Here is a 16,146-nt window from a genome sequence, read left to right as displayed (position 1 = left end):
TTCCATGAAAGAAAAGCCATCCTTTTTTGAGCTGCAGAGAGCTATTGATTATGTTACGTTTTAAAGAAGTGTGATATATTCAGGCTCACTTCCTAAGGGCCTCTAGCCAGCTCCACTGGTTACTATAAAAGGATTTACTGACAAGTTCTCATCTTAATAAGCCTACAAACAAAATTTTTAGAAGATTTACCTGCAGATCTACATACAGTGTTTTTTGTTGTTGTTATGTTTTTTTGTTTTCATATTTAGGCAAGGAAAATGATGGGATTTCAAAGACAGTTAAACCCCTTGCCATTTTAGTATATGGCCGAGCATGCCATAAGTGTATGTGCCTACATTTAGCTTACAGCCACTCCTTTTGTTACATGCCAGTCACCTGCTTCATTGTCACCACATACATACCCCCATTCTGTTCCAGAACATCCCTGGAGACAGATGCTTTAATGTCACTGGGGGTCTCCCATGTTCAGCCAGGGTCTCTGTTTGCTAAAGACAAAGGAAATGCAACGCAATTTGCAAGAACTCAGCAGTCTAGAGGGATCAGAATATTCATTACAAACAACTATGGATGAGCTAGAGGAAAATCAGAAAGATATTCATCTTACATTACAGAAAGCCCAGAATAACGGTAACAAGAAGCAGATGCAAGAAAAGATGGTAAGTGGAAAATACAGTTCTTCTAGGTGTAAAACTACAATGCATCATGGAAGATGTAGATCGGCCAGGAAACTGAATCTATAAAGGAAAAGTGAAGAACAAGACATTTTAGTTACTTCTCAGAGTTAAAGAACCTTAGTAGCTCACATTTTCGTAGATTATATCAAATTCATGAGATATGAGATCCTTGCATTTGATCAAAAGAGCTGTAGCATTTGATTCAGGTCACACAGGCCCTAATTAAATATTTTTTTAAATTTTCTTTAAATTTTTGGATCAGACAATTTTTATATGATAGATATTTCATGTTTTGAAAGACGACATTCACGATTTCTTTTTGTAAGATTTCTTTTCCAACTCTAAGAACAAACTTTTCAAAAGGAGATGATGGATATAAGAGAATTGGTGAGTCACCATGCAAATGTGTGAATAATCACTTGAACAAATATTCAAGTAAACTTAGATGAACCTATTCCATTTGCATTTATCAGCTTGAATGTGAATTTATCATCCCCCTCTCCAATTTCTGGCAGGGAGACATCGTAGACATGCCAACATTATCTTTCATCTCAGACAATACAAGTGAGAGCATGGATGCTAAGTGCCATACGGCACATTTGGAAGTGAAGGGAAGAACCAGTGCTTTGCAGTCAGAAGCATCCACCAATGCAGAGGAGCTGGAAGAGCCCTGCTGCAAGCAGGTCACAGCTGCTGATTTTGAACTTGAGAAGATGAGGTGGGATTTCGTTCTGGCTAAACTGAAGTATGAACATGAGGACAATGAAAAGCAAAGGCTTCATGAGGAGAAAATGGAGCTGATTCATCAACAGGCAGTGAAAAGATCAGTAAGTAGGAAAAGGATAAAGGGTTGAACGCAATAGAGATTGAAACATTCACATTCTGTGCTAAGCAATTTGTAAGGTTTTATTCTTTTGTGCGTTGTGTAGTACTGTGACTTCTTTTAAAGTTAGACTTGAACAGATGATCCTTAAAGCTTGTACATGTACTTAGGGAACATGGAGTTGTTCTACTCCGTAGAATGTGAACTGTAGTAAAGTTCACTACTATAAAATACAGTAAAGAGCAGGTAATTCTCAAATTAAGTTTATGAGGTAAGGATCCAAGAACACTTTTTTTTCTTATTTTTTTTTCACAAATGACAGAGGACTTGATCTGAACTCCACATTGATCGGTTTCCTGCTTCTACAGTAGGATCAATTTCCTGGGTTACAGTTAGATTATTCAGATATGCATACATAATATGCATATGCAAAGAATATATTTTTATATTTATATACTCGTATTACATATATATTATGTAAGGATGTATTTATATGCAAAATCATATGCACATGCAAATGCATAAATAAATGAGTGGGTGAAAGAATCAAATGATACAAATTTTACAGACAATCAGTTTTGCAAACCTTTTTTTTACAGAAATAACTGAAGTTTTCATATATTCAAGTTAGTCTGTTGCTAACGGCAGTCCAGACCAAAAGAGAACACTATTTGTCAATAGCTACAATTTGGGACAGCTACAAATCTTTGTCTGGGCTTTTCCACATCACATTTGCTGTCTGTTAACCTGACTCTCCTCTGATTTGGAGCAATTTGTCATTGGACTGATTTAAAGAATAAACAGTATCTAACTTAAATCATCAACGTTTTAGAGGTACTTGCATGTTTGTCTTCTCTTGCATGTATTTGTAGCACTTGTGTTGTTTTACATAGAAACAGCTCAGGTCATGCACAAGAGTGGCACTCTGCTGAACTCCATAAAAGCCCTAAAATTTTCCATAAACATATGTATGTTTTTTTGATATAGCAATCCATATTCCTAGATAGGATCTCACTTAAACATAGCTGAAGGAACTGCAGTGACAATTAAGAGAAATACATATGAGGATCAGGTCATGTATTCAATATATTTTATTGGCCTTGTATATAAACAAGGCCACGTGCCGGGTCCTGCACCTGGGGCGTAACAACCCCAAGGAGCGCTACAGGCTGGGAGATGAGTGGTTGGAAAGCTGCCTGGCAGAGAAGGACCTGGGAGTACTGGTTGATAGTCGGCTGAATATGAGCCAGCAGTGTGCTCAGGTGGCCAAGAAGGCCAACAGCATCCTGGCTTGCATAAGAAGCAGCGTGGCCAGCAGGTCTAAGGAGGTGATTGTGCCCCTGTACTCGGCTCTGGTGAGGCCGCACCTCGAGTACTGTGTTCAGTTTTGGGCCCCTCGCTACAAGAAGGACGTGGAGGTGCTCGAGAGAGTCCAGAGAAGGGCAACGAAGCTGGTGAGGGGTCTGGAGAACAAGTCTTATGAGGAGCGGCTGAGGGAGCTGGGGTTGTTTAGCCTGGAGAAGAGGAGGCTCAGGGGAGACCTCATCGCTTTCTATAGGTACCTTAAAGGAGGCTGTAGAGAGGTGGGGGTTGGTCTGTTCTCCCACGTGCCTGGTGACAGGACGAGGGGGAATGGGCTGAAGTTGCACCAGGGGAGGTTTAGGTTGGATATTAGGAAGAACTTCTTTACTGAAAGGGTTGTTAGGCATTGGAATGGGCTGCCCAGGGAAGTGGTTGAGTCACCATCCCTGGAGGTCTTTAAGAGACGTTTAGATGTTGAACTTAGTGATATGGTTTAGTGGAGGACTTGTTAGTGTTAGGTCAGAGGTTGGACTGGGTGATCTTGGAGGTCTCTTCCAATCTAGACGATTCTGTGATTCTGTATTTGGCTAAATTACATGCATCTGGACTAAGCAAGTTAACTAATGAATTATTTTATTAAGACCTGAAAGTTTACCTATGGGTACATGTAAAGTAAAAAAGTACAGGCTACAGTTTGTGCCACAGATGTAGAGATGGATACACAAAAGTCTTACCATGGGTGTGCACTTACCTCACATGAACTACTCTGCATATTTGCAGAGTCTTTCTTGCAGTAAATACAAGATCACTAACCTTTATTTCAGAGAGAGAAAACCTAGCTTGTGTTGTGGTTATGGGTGGGAATGTGACACCTATTATTTAACAGAATAGCTGATTTGGTCTCAGTTCATATGCCTAATCTCACAGTCACTTTTTATGAACTAAGTGTGCCAGCGGGCCAGGTCTGCTCAGGGAAGCACATGGACTGGGTGTGAGTGAAACAGAGTCATGTAACATAATGTATATTTTCTCCTTTTTCCACAGTTTAGCCAAGGACTGCAAGATCTGCTCCGGCCCCCAAACCAGTATGCCTTGTTCCTGTACTGCTTCATCTTTATTCATGTTATTTATACAGTAAAGGATCTGGCCTTCTACTTTTTCCAAAACCATTACCTGTTCTGTTTTGCTATTGTGTTCTTTTTCATTCTCAAAAAGATTTTCCAGGACTACAAAAATAAGAAAAAATGCTTTTAAAAAAGGCAGTGTTCACTTTTCTGCCCCTAATTTTGCTGCTTTTTATCATCCTTTACTCACCATGCCAATCATACATGCAGGATTTCAGCTAAGATTATATGCACAGAACGTAATAATACAAAACTGATTTTCTGAAGAAAATTGGGACTGAATGACATCATTTGACTTCATGCTGTCTCACCAACATGTTTAGCATCATTCAGGGGCATTCATCTATACAAATAAACTGATACGCAATAAGAAGTCTTTTTCAAGTGTATTTTATTTTTTCTCACGTCCTTGGATTAACACAGCGACTTGGTCTTACCTATAATAATTTTTCATGGAGAGGTTTCAGAGCTAGATTCATTAGCACAGAGGAAAGTGCTCAGGGGAATTTAATATTGTTGTGTGTTCACTGCCATGTGCTGGGCAGACACCTCGCTTTGGATTGAGGCTCCCTGACTCTGGGATAGAAACATTCCCCTCTGTGCTGTGGCCTCATCTGTAGTTACACACAGCTTCAGTCAGCAACGGACCAGCAAGCACTGGCAAACACATACATTCTTTGTTATCGAGGTGTCATCATTTCTGAAGTTCCCACGCTGGTAAGGAAAGATACCTAATATAGTCCCATTAAAAAGGCATTTTGTCTAGTGAGATGAGACCTTTTTTTTTTAATGCTATTTTAATCATGCAGTAGAAGATACTCCCAACTGAGAAAAAGTGAAGAGGGGTCTGCCATACGGTAGTATGTCAGGCTAGAGTAACTGCAATCTCATGAACTTTCCAGTGGTGAGAACAAAGTCAGAACAAAGTTCACCCATATATCCTCGTACACGTATGACTGTTTCATTTAAATAATTCTTGTCTCAATCTCCCTTCTCTTTGCATTGCGTTCCTAACAGGAACACAACCTCAAAAGTATTTGATAATCAGGCTGGATATCCAAAACCACATTCAGGTCAGGGTTTACAATGATGAAAGGAGTGTAGTCCTTACTCAGGACTGTATCTGTGATAAGTCTGACCTCAGTCAATGTGGTATTTGTTGGGCATGGCAGTGGCAATGTGTTCACAAAACCAATTCTGTGTACAAGGCTGTCTGAACCAAGGCAGTAAAGAAGAGAGTATTTCAGATCCAGGTTTATTGACTCGGTGGCTTCCTGACAGGGCAGAATGAACGTAGAGCACAGGGTCTTGCTTTTCCACAGCTTCTGCATTTCCGAAGCAGTGAAGGTTACAAGGAGGGTCTGCTTTATAGGTATGGAAAAATCTGCAGAAGATTGAAATGAACTATGACATGATCTTCTGAAAAGGAAATGTGACCAGATAAAGTGAGGGTGCTTGCTATGGGTATGACCTGTATATATAGATTTAGATAACTAGAATAATCAAAAATAAGCCAATAAGAGCGTTATCAAGCAACAGCTCCTCTACTTCCAGCAGAAGGGGTCATTAGCTCTCTCTAACATCCCAGGGCCCCTCATCTGCTTTAGGATTTCTGTGGAAGGCAGTGATTAGACTTCATTTTGCAAACGACCTGACAGGGAGACCTGGAAATAAGCTGCTTTCAAATCTGTTCCAGAAATCTTAAGAACATCATCCAGACAGGTGAGAGAAGCCTGTCCTTTGTTTTCAGCTGAATCTGGAAATGCTTCCTATAGTTAACTTGTATATAAATACAGTTTGAAATAGGACAAGAGACTTGGAATACCTCTCCTCATTGTTGGAGACTGTTGAGTTTTAACTTACAGGAGAGAGGATATCAATCAACATTTACCATTGTTAATTTTAAAGACAACTGGAATTAGTCACAAACGTGAGTCCACTGGAAGTTCCAGAATACAGAGTCTCCCTAGAAGTAAGTATTTTTAATATGCATCAGATACTAAATTTTGGAGATGCTAACTTTGATGCTAACTAGTTTGGTGAGGGGCAGAAGGAGTAGTCTTTTGCATTTTGTTTACTGCACATAGGAGGTAACAATGAATAGCTTTGAGGCAGCTGCCCTGCTGTGCATGCATACTCCAAACACACGCATATCCTAAAATCAAAAAAATCAAGGGAAAAAATGGATTAGCCTTTTTGCTGATATGTGGTCGTTGTGGGTACCCATTCTGTACTTCTAAACTTATTTTCACGTGGATGAGAGCTAGATTTTTTTTTTTCCCAGTGGCAATTTCTGTTTAGCTGCTCAGCTTCTGGGAGTTTCAGCTCAATAAAACTTGAAATGCTGTGAATCCACTGACAAAGTCACGGGAACTAGCCATGCAGCTAAGAACAGAACCAAATCCAATTTCCTCTGTGCCTGCCTCAGGTCCTTCTGAGCTCTGATCAGCACTTGCCTTTGCTGGGGTAACAACTACAGCCTTTGGGGTGCCCGCTATGCCCCATACTCTTGTTTTACAACAGTAGGCACTCATCACAAAGTGTATGGTTTTATGTAAAACCACAGGAAACTTGGTGGTTTCAGCTATTTTAAGCCTAAAGGTAGGCAGTATTTTACAGCTGGTTTGATTTCAAGAGACCCACAGCAAGCAAAAAGAGCTTTTTAGCCCTGTGAGGTGTAGCATAAAGCTAGTCTAAAGTTTCTGATACCACTCTGAAGAGCCCCAAATTAATGATTAGAAATAGTAGTGTGGTGATTTCCTCTTTTTTTTTTTTTTTTTCCTATTTTGCAGCTATTTTGATTTACAAGTACCTGAGCTGGGCATTACTGAACTTGACAAAACAGAACATTTGCTAATTTGCCTACTAGCAAGGCTACATTTCACAGCAGTTAACTGCCATATTCTCCTCTAATGTGGTTCGCTGCACCAAATCAAAGGGCAAACCTGGAAGAGAAAGGAAGGTATCAACCTGCTAGGTAAGTGAAAGGTGTTTCGGATATTAAATCATCTGGGGACCCTCTAAAATTCCAAAGTTCCTCTGGGGACCGTCTAGCCAAATTTTTTTCTAAAAATCAAAGCTGAGTTTTTTTAGAAGCCCACAAGGTCAGCATTCCTGAAAAAAATAAAAATAAAAATTGCACAGGCTCTTTTCAGTTAATTTGTGACTTCTGACCTCAGACGTATTTTGAGCCTAAGATGAGCTCCTACCTGTACACAGGTTTAACCAACCTGATCCAAACCTCCCTCTGCTTTTTTCACTGCAGTAGAAGGCTAAGGAGAGAGAAAGACGAGACCTGCAGCAGAAAGGGAGATCGTGCCTGAAGACCACCCGCTGTTTTCAGTGCCAACCCTGCAAAGTTCAGCAGGTCAGACGAACCCCAGCGGAAAGAGGGTAAGCACACCGGTAACACTGCTTGCTTTCATTGTCTCAGCTGCGCGACATTAAAACCACATTACACTGAGCATTACCAGCGAAATTCAGCTGAGAGACTGCAAGAGCCCTGCACTTGCTCACGTCGCTGTAGCAGGCAGGGAAGTCACAAAGCCCCGCTCTGCACCCGCCTCCGTCTTAGCAGCTCCGTGTAGGGCAGCGGGTGCAGGATGCCCCGGGACAAGCACGGGACAAGCCCAGCAGCACCGCAGTAGCCCGGCACGGCACCGGGAGTCTAGCCCGGCCCCCTGGAGCAAGGCAAGGTAGGGGCAGGCTGCTCTTAGGGGCAGGCTGCTCGAGAGCAATGGGAGTGACAGCCCAAGGGGAGTTACCGGGCATCCCCGGGAGCGTGGGACACAAAAACCTCGGAGAGCTTCGTTAAGACGCATGGATGAGTGGCATGAAACCCTCTGTACGAGGGGAGGGGATGCTGTAGGTGGTTTTCATGCTCTTAGGACCGTGAAGTTATTTCGCCTATTTCTAGCTGTGCAGTCCCAGGATAGGTGTCACCAAGGTAAGAAACCTGTAATAATTTGGGGAAAACTATTTCCAAATCGCTGTTATGAGGAGAGGCAGCAGAAAAAGGAATGATTCTCACTGAGCTGCAGCAATGCTTGGGCAGCACCTGTGTGCTCAGGTGCTCCCTGCCCCTGCGAGCCAGGCTGGCACGGAGCAGGAAGGCGTTGCAGTAAGGCCAGGTGTGTGTGGGGGGCCTCCTGCGCACCTGATTTCAGTTAGCAAATTGTCTGTGGTAAAGAGTCAGGTGCTGTTCTGCTTGTGGTGTAACAGGTTGCTGTTGTCCTGGAATGGGCACTTTTGCTCCAAATCTTTTGGGACTGGTTTAAAGGCTGCTTGCTAGTAGTGATGAGCAGCCAGTTTCCAGGTATGCTGTATGTACTTTGGGTCCGTTGGGAGAAGAAACTTTCAGGTCTTCTGATACTCTTTTAACACTAACTATGCTGGAGAAAAATGTTCTAGGTCCTGCCTGCTGCCTTCAGCTTTATGAACTGCTTTGTAGGTTGTATGGAATGAGGTGGGCTTCTTGTTGCATTACAATTATGGGAATGACTCCCCTAAGTACAAACCTAGGGTGTTTAAAAGGGTTTGTCTTTGTGTGCAGGTGGCTTGCCCTTCCCCTCAGGGGTGGGGGGTGAGGCCTGAACCGGTAAGTGCTTGCACGTGGGTTGCCACCAGTCACAGCCAGGTGTGGGCTCTGGCTCCTTAGGGCAGCCTTATGCCTGCAATCTCAGGACTTGAACATCATTTGTTGTGTTTTAAAACACCCATTTGACCTAAACTACAGAAATGTACTTGAATTACCCTTTTGTCTGTGCTTTGGGTGTATAAGGGCTATCTTTGATGTGTGTTAGGTGTTAAAAAGCAAGGCACTTTACCTCTCTAGAGATACAATGTCAGTAGAAGCAATAGTGTTCTTGGCATTTCCTTAAAAATCAATGTTTGTAATGCTGTGGTTAGGTTAATGAACTCCATGCTTTGGGGACTTCTTTCTTCTACAGTTCCCAAGCTCCAAACAAGTTGCTTAGCACTTCATGGACTCATCCGCTCTTAATCTAATAGAAACACACAACTTCGGGTGGGTGTTACTGAAACGGTCCTTTGGCTTAAAAGATAAAATCTCCTGAGATTTGTAGTTACCTTGTTGTTGTGAAGAGAAATTAAAGAGACTTCATTGGTGCTTTCTTCCAAGGACCTTACTACTGCTATAGCCTGGTCCAACTTTCACTGAAACCAGTGGAAATCATGCTGTTAACCTCAGTGGTAGCTGGGTTAGCTGTTCTGGCTTTCAAAAAGTACTTCAAGTATTACCACTGTAGAGTCTGATGGGATAGTATGGCTTTAAAAAGTCCCATTACAGCCACAAAACTTGCCAGATATTCACACTGGGTAGCAACTCTGATCAAAGTGGTTCGCTATTTCCCATGGTATTCTTCTGTGGACAGCAGAACCTGGTGGGGTATTTTCTTGCTTTCTTTGGGGTGGAGCTTTCTTTTTTGAGTACTTCAGCAAGTAAAGCAAGAAAATAAGTCCTTGTTTGCTTTCTTTTGCAGCCTTGAAATCATAGTTAAGAACTTTTAATTTAAGACATCTTTCCTCCTGCATTTTTACCCCAAAAGTTTCACTGCTGTTTTTTCTCAATCTTTATCTTAACTTCATGTCACAGAAGTCTCTGAAACTCCTGATATCCACGTGGACTAGCCTTACTGGGGGGGGGAAGGGAGGGGAAGTGACCTCTTTCACCATCTTAGTTCCCCTTTTAATGAAATTGCTCACCAACATAGACAAAAATAGTTTCATGTGGATGCTTGGGACAGAGAGAGGAAAGAAAAGAGGTGCATCTGTACGATGCTGAGGGTGATTGTGGTTGCAGGAGTGGAATTCACTGGACTCCAGTTTTACTGAGTGGGGTGAACACACCTGTGAGCTTTGCCACCTAGAAGGCAACAGCAGATAAGTCTCATGGCGGCTAAGTGTTGGTGTGCCTAGTTGGACTAAAGGACCCAGCAGGGTACTTGTGTATGAATCAGGATCCTGTTACTTAGATGATGTAAAGTAGTACTGTGCTCACAGCTGTTCCTCTATCCCTAGTTTCTTAAGTGTTTGTCCAGTGCTCCTGAAGGACAGCCCGTGCCTCTCCTTGGAGAGCTGCTGTTTGACTGCTGCCCCTGGTCCCCTCAGCTCTGGATGCTGTTTCCTGCACTTCAGCTGGTGGCTCTGCCCTCAGCATTGGTGTAAATAGAGATAAATACTGCACAGAAGTTGGGTTACTTCCAACCAGCTTACCTTGTAGTGGTTACCCTCAACACCCATAAATATGGGATCTCTCTGGGTCCTGGGAACCACCATCATCAATCTGACTTTTGCAGACCCAGGAGTTGGACTCAGTGATCTTTGTGGGTCCCTTCCAACTCGGGGTATTCTATGATTCGATTAGCTGGTGCATAGGCTGGAAGTACAAATATCCAAATGATGACTCTAAAGCATGGAGAGACTGGAAGCAGTGGGTGTTGGTGGAAAGCTTTGGCCTCTTTCTAGAAGGCAGTCTGCTTGCTGGCAAGAAAGAAGCTACTGGACTGTATTTTGGGGCTGACTTTTCCAGTCTGTCTTTATTAAGGATCTGAAGAAAGGTAAGGAAGACTCTGATTTGCTTTAGTTTTATCTCTCCGATTACTTAAGTGGTAAAATATCTGTTTAGAAATGAAAACAGACAGCAGGGCTGGCTTAGTTTAGCTGTATGATAGTGACTTTAAAAACAAACAAACAAAAAAGCCTGGAAGAACCTTTGTCTTTGCAGGAAACTGCTTTATCAGTGGTGTTCTCCGCCCCCCATTATTTTTGCTGCGCTGGTATTTGGTCTTGCAGAATCTGTGTGATTGCCTCCCACCCTGATCTAACTGCTGGTGAACTCTGAAGTAAGAGAAATGCAGTTAGCTGCTGTAGAATTAATCATGTATTTGAAGATGAGGATGTGCTTAACTATATATTTTTTTTTTCTTGGACTGAGATCCATGTGCAGTAGAAAGGAAATATTCCCCTCCCCTTTGAAGCTTGCAGGAGGTTAACTGGTAAGTGTTGGCCTAGACAATTTTTTTCTGACGGACAGTGCTATTTAAACACCAAGCTTCTTAGATACATAGTATAAAACGGGGGCAGGGAACAGGTGTAACAATAAATCCTTGTCTGTGAATCATCGCTAGTCTAAGACTGCCCTCTCTTGGAGACTATCAGCTGCTGCACTGTGCTCATATGGGTGTCTCACAGTAGTCTTCCTTGCAAACCTCTGCTTTGTAACTGACCCTTGCTTTTACGTCGTTTTTAAAATGTTGGTGCTGTTTTTAGAGGAAACTCTAGCAAGTTTCAAAATAATGCTAAACACTTTCTGCCACCTTCACCCCAGGTGACTTTCTTTTCTTAACACGTGCTCACACATCCCAATTTGGGAACAAGGGAGGCTGATGAAGGGTTAAAGAGACAATATCTTTCAGAAAAACTGCTTAAATGTAGGGAGCGCAGAATTCCAAGGAGCTGAAGGGATGTAGATGACCAAACCTCACTGAATTTTTGAAAGGATTTTAATATTAAACTGCCTTAACGCCATAAGAAAATTTACCCTGTTTTAGTATGTATCATTGTATATGCCTTCCTTAACTGATCAAATACAATTTGAAGTCATATTCTGCTTAAAGGTTTCAAGTAACATCATCTTAATAATCTGACAGGGGGACCAAGAAGACATTTGGGCATAAAGTTGTCTTTGGCTAAAATAATGCTGAAATGTTTGTTAACATTTAACTGGACTGGCAAGTTAGGCTGGTCGACCCGTTTATCCAGCCTAGTTCTGGTGCCTAGGACAGAAAATGTTTATTTAATTCATCTGTCAAAGGAAGTGTTTTTGGTTTGTGCTTTTCTGTTTGTTTTAAAAAAACAAAGTCCTTCTGGTGATCTAAGGTGACACAAATTTGTTGCAGCTGATTTGCAAAGCATTCTCCTAGCTTGCTGCTATAGCCTGCCTTGATAGATTTCCGTGAGTAGCTTATTGCTTGTTTTAAAGAGAAAATGCATTTGAATATTTCTGCTGGCCTAGGGGCTTGTCCATTTTACTCTTTTGGAACACTGCCAGGCAGCCTGATTTTGCCCCATTCTATAGGATATCCCAAGGTCAGAGGAGAGATTCTTGCACATGTTCATGTTGCTGGGCAAGCCAAATATACCCTTGGCAGTATGAGTGAACCAACAGGTAGAGGATATTAAGGCTTTCAGAAGGGAGGCAATCCAGAGCAGTGTTGTAAGCAGCTCAATAAGATTGTGGCAATTAAACTTCTTTTCAGAGACATTTTCTCAGAGTGAGCCTACCTACCTTCAGGTTGAGAATCATGAGGGGCTAAATTACTTTCTGGCTTGTCTAGGATAATGTTGTTATTAGCTTCTTAATAGAATACTGGAAACTTAGGATCAGCTCAGTTTGCTTTTGCTTTGGTGTCTGGGATGGACAAGGATTTTAAAAAAGCCTTTGAGCATCATGTATTCCTAACAGTGTTCTTCAGCTCACTGAAAGAATGTCTGTTGTCAGTTCTGCTTCAGTAATTTCAAAGGGAAAAATGCTTCTCCCCCCCTCCCACCCAGGAGAACAAGGAAACGAATTGATTAACTCTTGTTGGCTCACCAAAGTTGTAGTGTCTTTCAAAGACGTCCAACTATAAAGGGTACCGTGAATTTCTGTCTCTGACAAGAGTAGTTTTTCAAGGGTGAAATATTACCTTTTGTGTTCTTGTAGCATGAACAATCTCCTCTTCTGTCAATCAACACTAGAAAATGCCCAACTTTTGTTCTTTTTGCACACACTGATGTTTGAGAATGCTTTCCTGTGGTGGCAGGAGCATATTCTTTCATAAGCCTGCAGGAGGTGGAAAATTATTATGGCCTCAATCCTTAATTCAGAGGTACCGAGTCTGTAGTTGCTCTAATAGCAAGTTTTAGGAGTATCCTTCACTAAGACACTTTAGACTTTAAGCTAAACCAGAACAAATCTTTTAAGATCAGTTGTTCTTGCGGTGCTTTTCGAGCACCAGAATTATAACAAATGCCATCCTGATAGGATCCAAACTAGAATTGCTGCTGCAAGATTTGGCTTCGATTTGGAATTTCTACATAGGCTTCCACTTCTAAAATACTGTGGTAGTTTGTAGCTAACAAGCCACTAGTGCTGTGGTTTCTAACCACTGAGGTCTTGGCATGCCTCAGGTGAATACCAGGCAAGGCTTATTCTCTTGTATTCTCTTTCTGGCTGGGGAGGAAAAGCAGAAGCACAGGAAGATCAGGGTGTCTTTTAGCATCTGCTCCACTGATATGTTGGGTCTGATGTGGCTGTGTCAATGTCCTTCCTTCTCCAACATCCTCTGTATCCAGAAATGCTCCTGCTGCTTCTTTTCGTATAAATTGAGAAGGAAGGAATGGGGAGGTGTGATCCCTACAAGCAACATTTCTCATACTGTCTGAATAGTTTTCTGTTCTGTCCCTTTCAGCATTGAGCCTCTTGTGTGACTTTCATTGTTCCCTCAGCCTCGATGTCATTTTTTCCATTCACCGTCCCAGTAATTCTCTTCAGGATTATTAACATCTCAGTCTCCACTGTTCCTCTACATCAAGATCGAGTTTTGCATAAATGCAGCTGGGGACGAGGAGAAAGAGGAAGAGGACAAGGAGGTAGCAGCTTAGTAGGTGACGGCTGCTCAGTAAAGACTTGCTGGGATAAGTTGTTCTAAGATGGATTGAATCACAGTTGTGGTGGTTTTTTTTTTTTTTCATATTCCCTTTTGTAGTATAAGGGCAAAATGTAGGGACTTTTGAACTTAGAATCATAGAATCATCTAGGTTGGAAGAGACCCTTAAGATCATCAAGTCCAACCATCAACCTAACATGGCTAATTCTACCACTAAATGATGTCCCTAAGCACCATGTCCATGTGTCTCAAACACCTTTAGGGACAGGGATTTCACCACTTCCCTGTGCAGCCTGTTTCGATGTCTAACCAGCCTTTCCATGAAGAAACTCTTCATAATATCTAATCTAAGCCTCCGCTGGAGCAACTTGAGCCTGTTTGACCTTCTGAAGGACAATATCATCAGTCTCCCTTTATGGTGTTAGAGGAGAGCATCTTATGGGCTTGTAGGGTGGTTTAGTCAGCCAGTGATGGGCAGGTTCATGTGAAACGTATGGCTTGGTGTCATTAACCAGGGCAACTGTACAGGAGGTTTCTGTCGTTCTCTGAAACTACAGGGTTTCTGGTCTGAGAAAGTAAACGAGAGAGAACCAATGATGTTTTTGAAGACTGTGTTTCTTATAGAAACAATAACAAAAGAGGTGGGTCAAGAGGGGGTGGTCACAGCAGGGTGCAGCTACAGATTGCATTGTGAGATAGTGTTCACCAGTCAAAGCAGGCAGCAGACATGCAACTGTAAGTTCTTGGAACTACTGACTGGCATCTGGTTTCCTGTAGTTTCTTGTGCTGAATAATACGGTTGAGCTCTGGCTGTAGCCTGTCCCTCCCTAAAGGTATTAAGGCTGTCTTTCTTTTCCCTACCTATTGTCACGACTCCTGTAAGAACCTAATATACCCGAAGCCTCTGTGAAACTGAGATTGAAATGGAGCAGACGGATTGAAAAGGCGAGAATAAAAACAAAGCCTCTTCTGGTAAGAGGAGTAAGGAAGACAGCAGAAATGATTGACTGCTGTTTCTACTTCAACAGATGTTGTAAGGTTTTTACAACAGTTCAGTTTTCTGCATTACTCAAACGTTTTTTTTGGAATCTGATGACCTATTTTGATATCAGACTGAAAGTAATACGTCCAAGAATCCTAAGCCAGTATCTGCTTTTTTGTTTGTTTGTTTCTTAATTATATTTTGTAGATGATATAAAAACATCCATACAAAGCACTTCCAAAGAGTGAAGAGTATATAGTTGTCTCCCTTATTGTAGCCTCTGTCCCTGTGTATTGGCAAGGCAAGCTGCCAAAAGAGTGGCGCTGACAACGACATTTGAGTCCTATTGACTGTGATCTATTTCCCTCCTTGCTTACCTACAACAATGACCCCAATTTGTTCCTTTTTTGTGTGCCTGAGCTCGGTGCTGGGTCTGGGATAAGAAAGTATATTTGCAGTGATTAGTGGAAAACCACATCAATACTGTTTGACTGGCTGCTACCAACGTATATGTAATACGTTCCTCCTCCACTTTCCCTTAATGAGGCATGAATTTGAGTGTAGCTCATCTTCTCTCACAGGGTAGACCTGTGCGGTATCAAGAGTTGGACTTGATGATCCTTAAGGGTCCCTTCCAACTCAGGATATTCTATGATTCTATGATTCTCATATTCTGTTTCTCAGGAAGAAAGCTGGAATTTTATCTGAGATATTTCCCCTGTGCCCAGTTTGATTGAAAGTGGCTAACAGATTCAAAAACAGTAGCAGCAGCTGAGATGAAAAGACTGTAAAAATCTTTCTTTTTAAGAGCTACAGAAAAAGAAACTAGTGGTGTTCAGGGATCCTCTTGGAAATGTTCTTTTTTCCTCTGCTGGAAGTTAGCTGAGAAATTAAAACTATTTGACTCTGCTGACATTCAGACAAATAAGGAACCAGGACTGGAAATGAAGCATCCTCTTTTCTGCTCGCTCTCTCAAGCTGTTCCCCAAAAGGTGGCAGTCTCTGCTAACAGGAATGTGTCATGGTCTGACAGATGGATGCTTTTCCTTAAGGTTCATTCAGTTCTGTGTTCTGCACTGGCTGGGTGTTTTTTTTCTCTCCCCTCCTCCCCCATAACCTTTATCTTTCAAATGAGACCAGCAGCCTGTATATTTGACAAATATTTGTCTAGCACTGTAAATGCACACAGACTTAAAAATGACCTTTGAGTTAAACCAGAGCAGATTCCCACATAAAAAGGAATTAGTTCGAGTTACTTTTTTTTCTAAACTGTATAAACAGAAATTATTAGAATGCATGCTATGAATGCTTCATCTCTGCATCTGTGGCTGAACTTCTACAGCTTTTTAAAATGTTGTCACAGCTACAACTGTTCCCTGAAGACTGTGCCAGTGGCCTGGACCTATGCTCTCCAGGTATATGCAAAGTTCCTGGACTTTTCTGGTGTTCTCTCAGTCTGGGGTCAGATCTGAAGGACTTGAAACTGTCCCTGAGTCATAACCCAGACCCCGTGAAGCTGGTGTTCCTTGCTTACTGGTGCTGTTCTGATGGAGCTCTATTTTATATTTC

General features: G+C 42.0%; 1 protein-coding gene and 1 long non-coding RNA gene across 2 annotated transcripts in view; both read left to right on the top strand.

Moving 5' to 3' along the window:
* Nucleotides 1-446: 446 nt before the first annotated feature.
* Nucleotides 447-4,297, top strand: TMEM247 (transmembrane protein 247). Its single transcript, XM_013171103.3, has 3 exons — nucleotides 447-657; nucleotides 1,191-1,502; nucleotides 3,845-4,297. Exons 1-3 carry the CDS (start codon nucleotides 463-465, stop codon nucleotides 4,052-4,054), a joined length of 717 nt encoding a protein of 238 aa, XP_013026557.1. The 5' UTR covers nucleotides 447-462; the 3' UTR covers nucleotides 4,055-4,297.
* A 2,415-nt stretch (nucleotides 4,298-6,712) lies between these two features.
* LOC125184776 (uncharacterized) overlaps nucleotides 6,713-16,146 on the top strand; it is a 38,171-nt gene continuing 28,737 nt past the window's right edge. The window contains exons 1-2 of the long non-coding RNA XR_010830178.1: nucleotides 6,713-6,901; nucleotides 7,190-7,317. This is a non-coding gene — a long non-coding RNA (uncharacterized lncRNA). The remainder of the gene's footprint in view (nucleotides 6,902-7,189; nucleotides 7,318-16,146) is intronic.

Source organism: Anser cygnoides, chromosome 3 (assembly GCF_040182565.1).
Source record: "Anser cygnoides isolate HZ-2024a breed goose chromosome 3, Taihu_goose_T2T_genome, whole genome shotgun sequence".
Taxonomy (NCBI): Eukaryota; Metazoa; Chordata; class Aves; order Anseriformes; family Anatidae; genus Anser; species Anser cygnoides.
This window is presented reverse-complemented; position numbering and strand designations above follow the sequence as displayed.

Coding starts and splice junctions, on each gene's coding strand:
- TMEM247 (XM_013171103.3), top strand. CDS start 463: ATGTTCAGCCAGGGTCTCTGTTTGCTAAAGACAAAGGAAATGCAACGC. Junction 658..1,190: donor AGCAGATGCAAGAAAAGATG/GTAAGTGGAAAA, acceptor AATTTCTGGCAG/GGAGACATCGTAGACATGCC. Junction 1,503..3,844: donor AACAGGCAGTGAAAAGATCA/GTAAGTAGGAAA, acceptor CTTTTTCCACAG/TTTAGCCAAGGACTGCAAGA.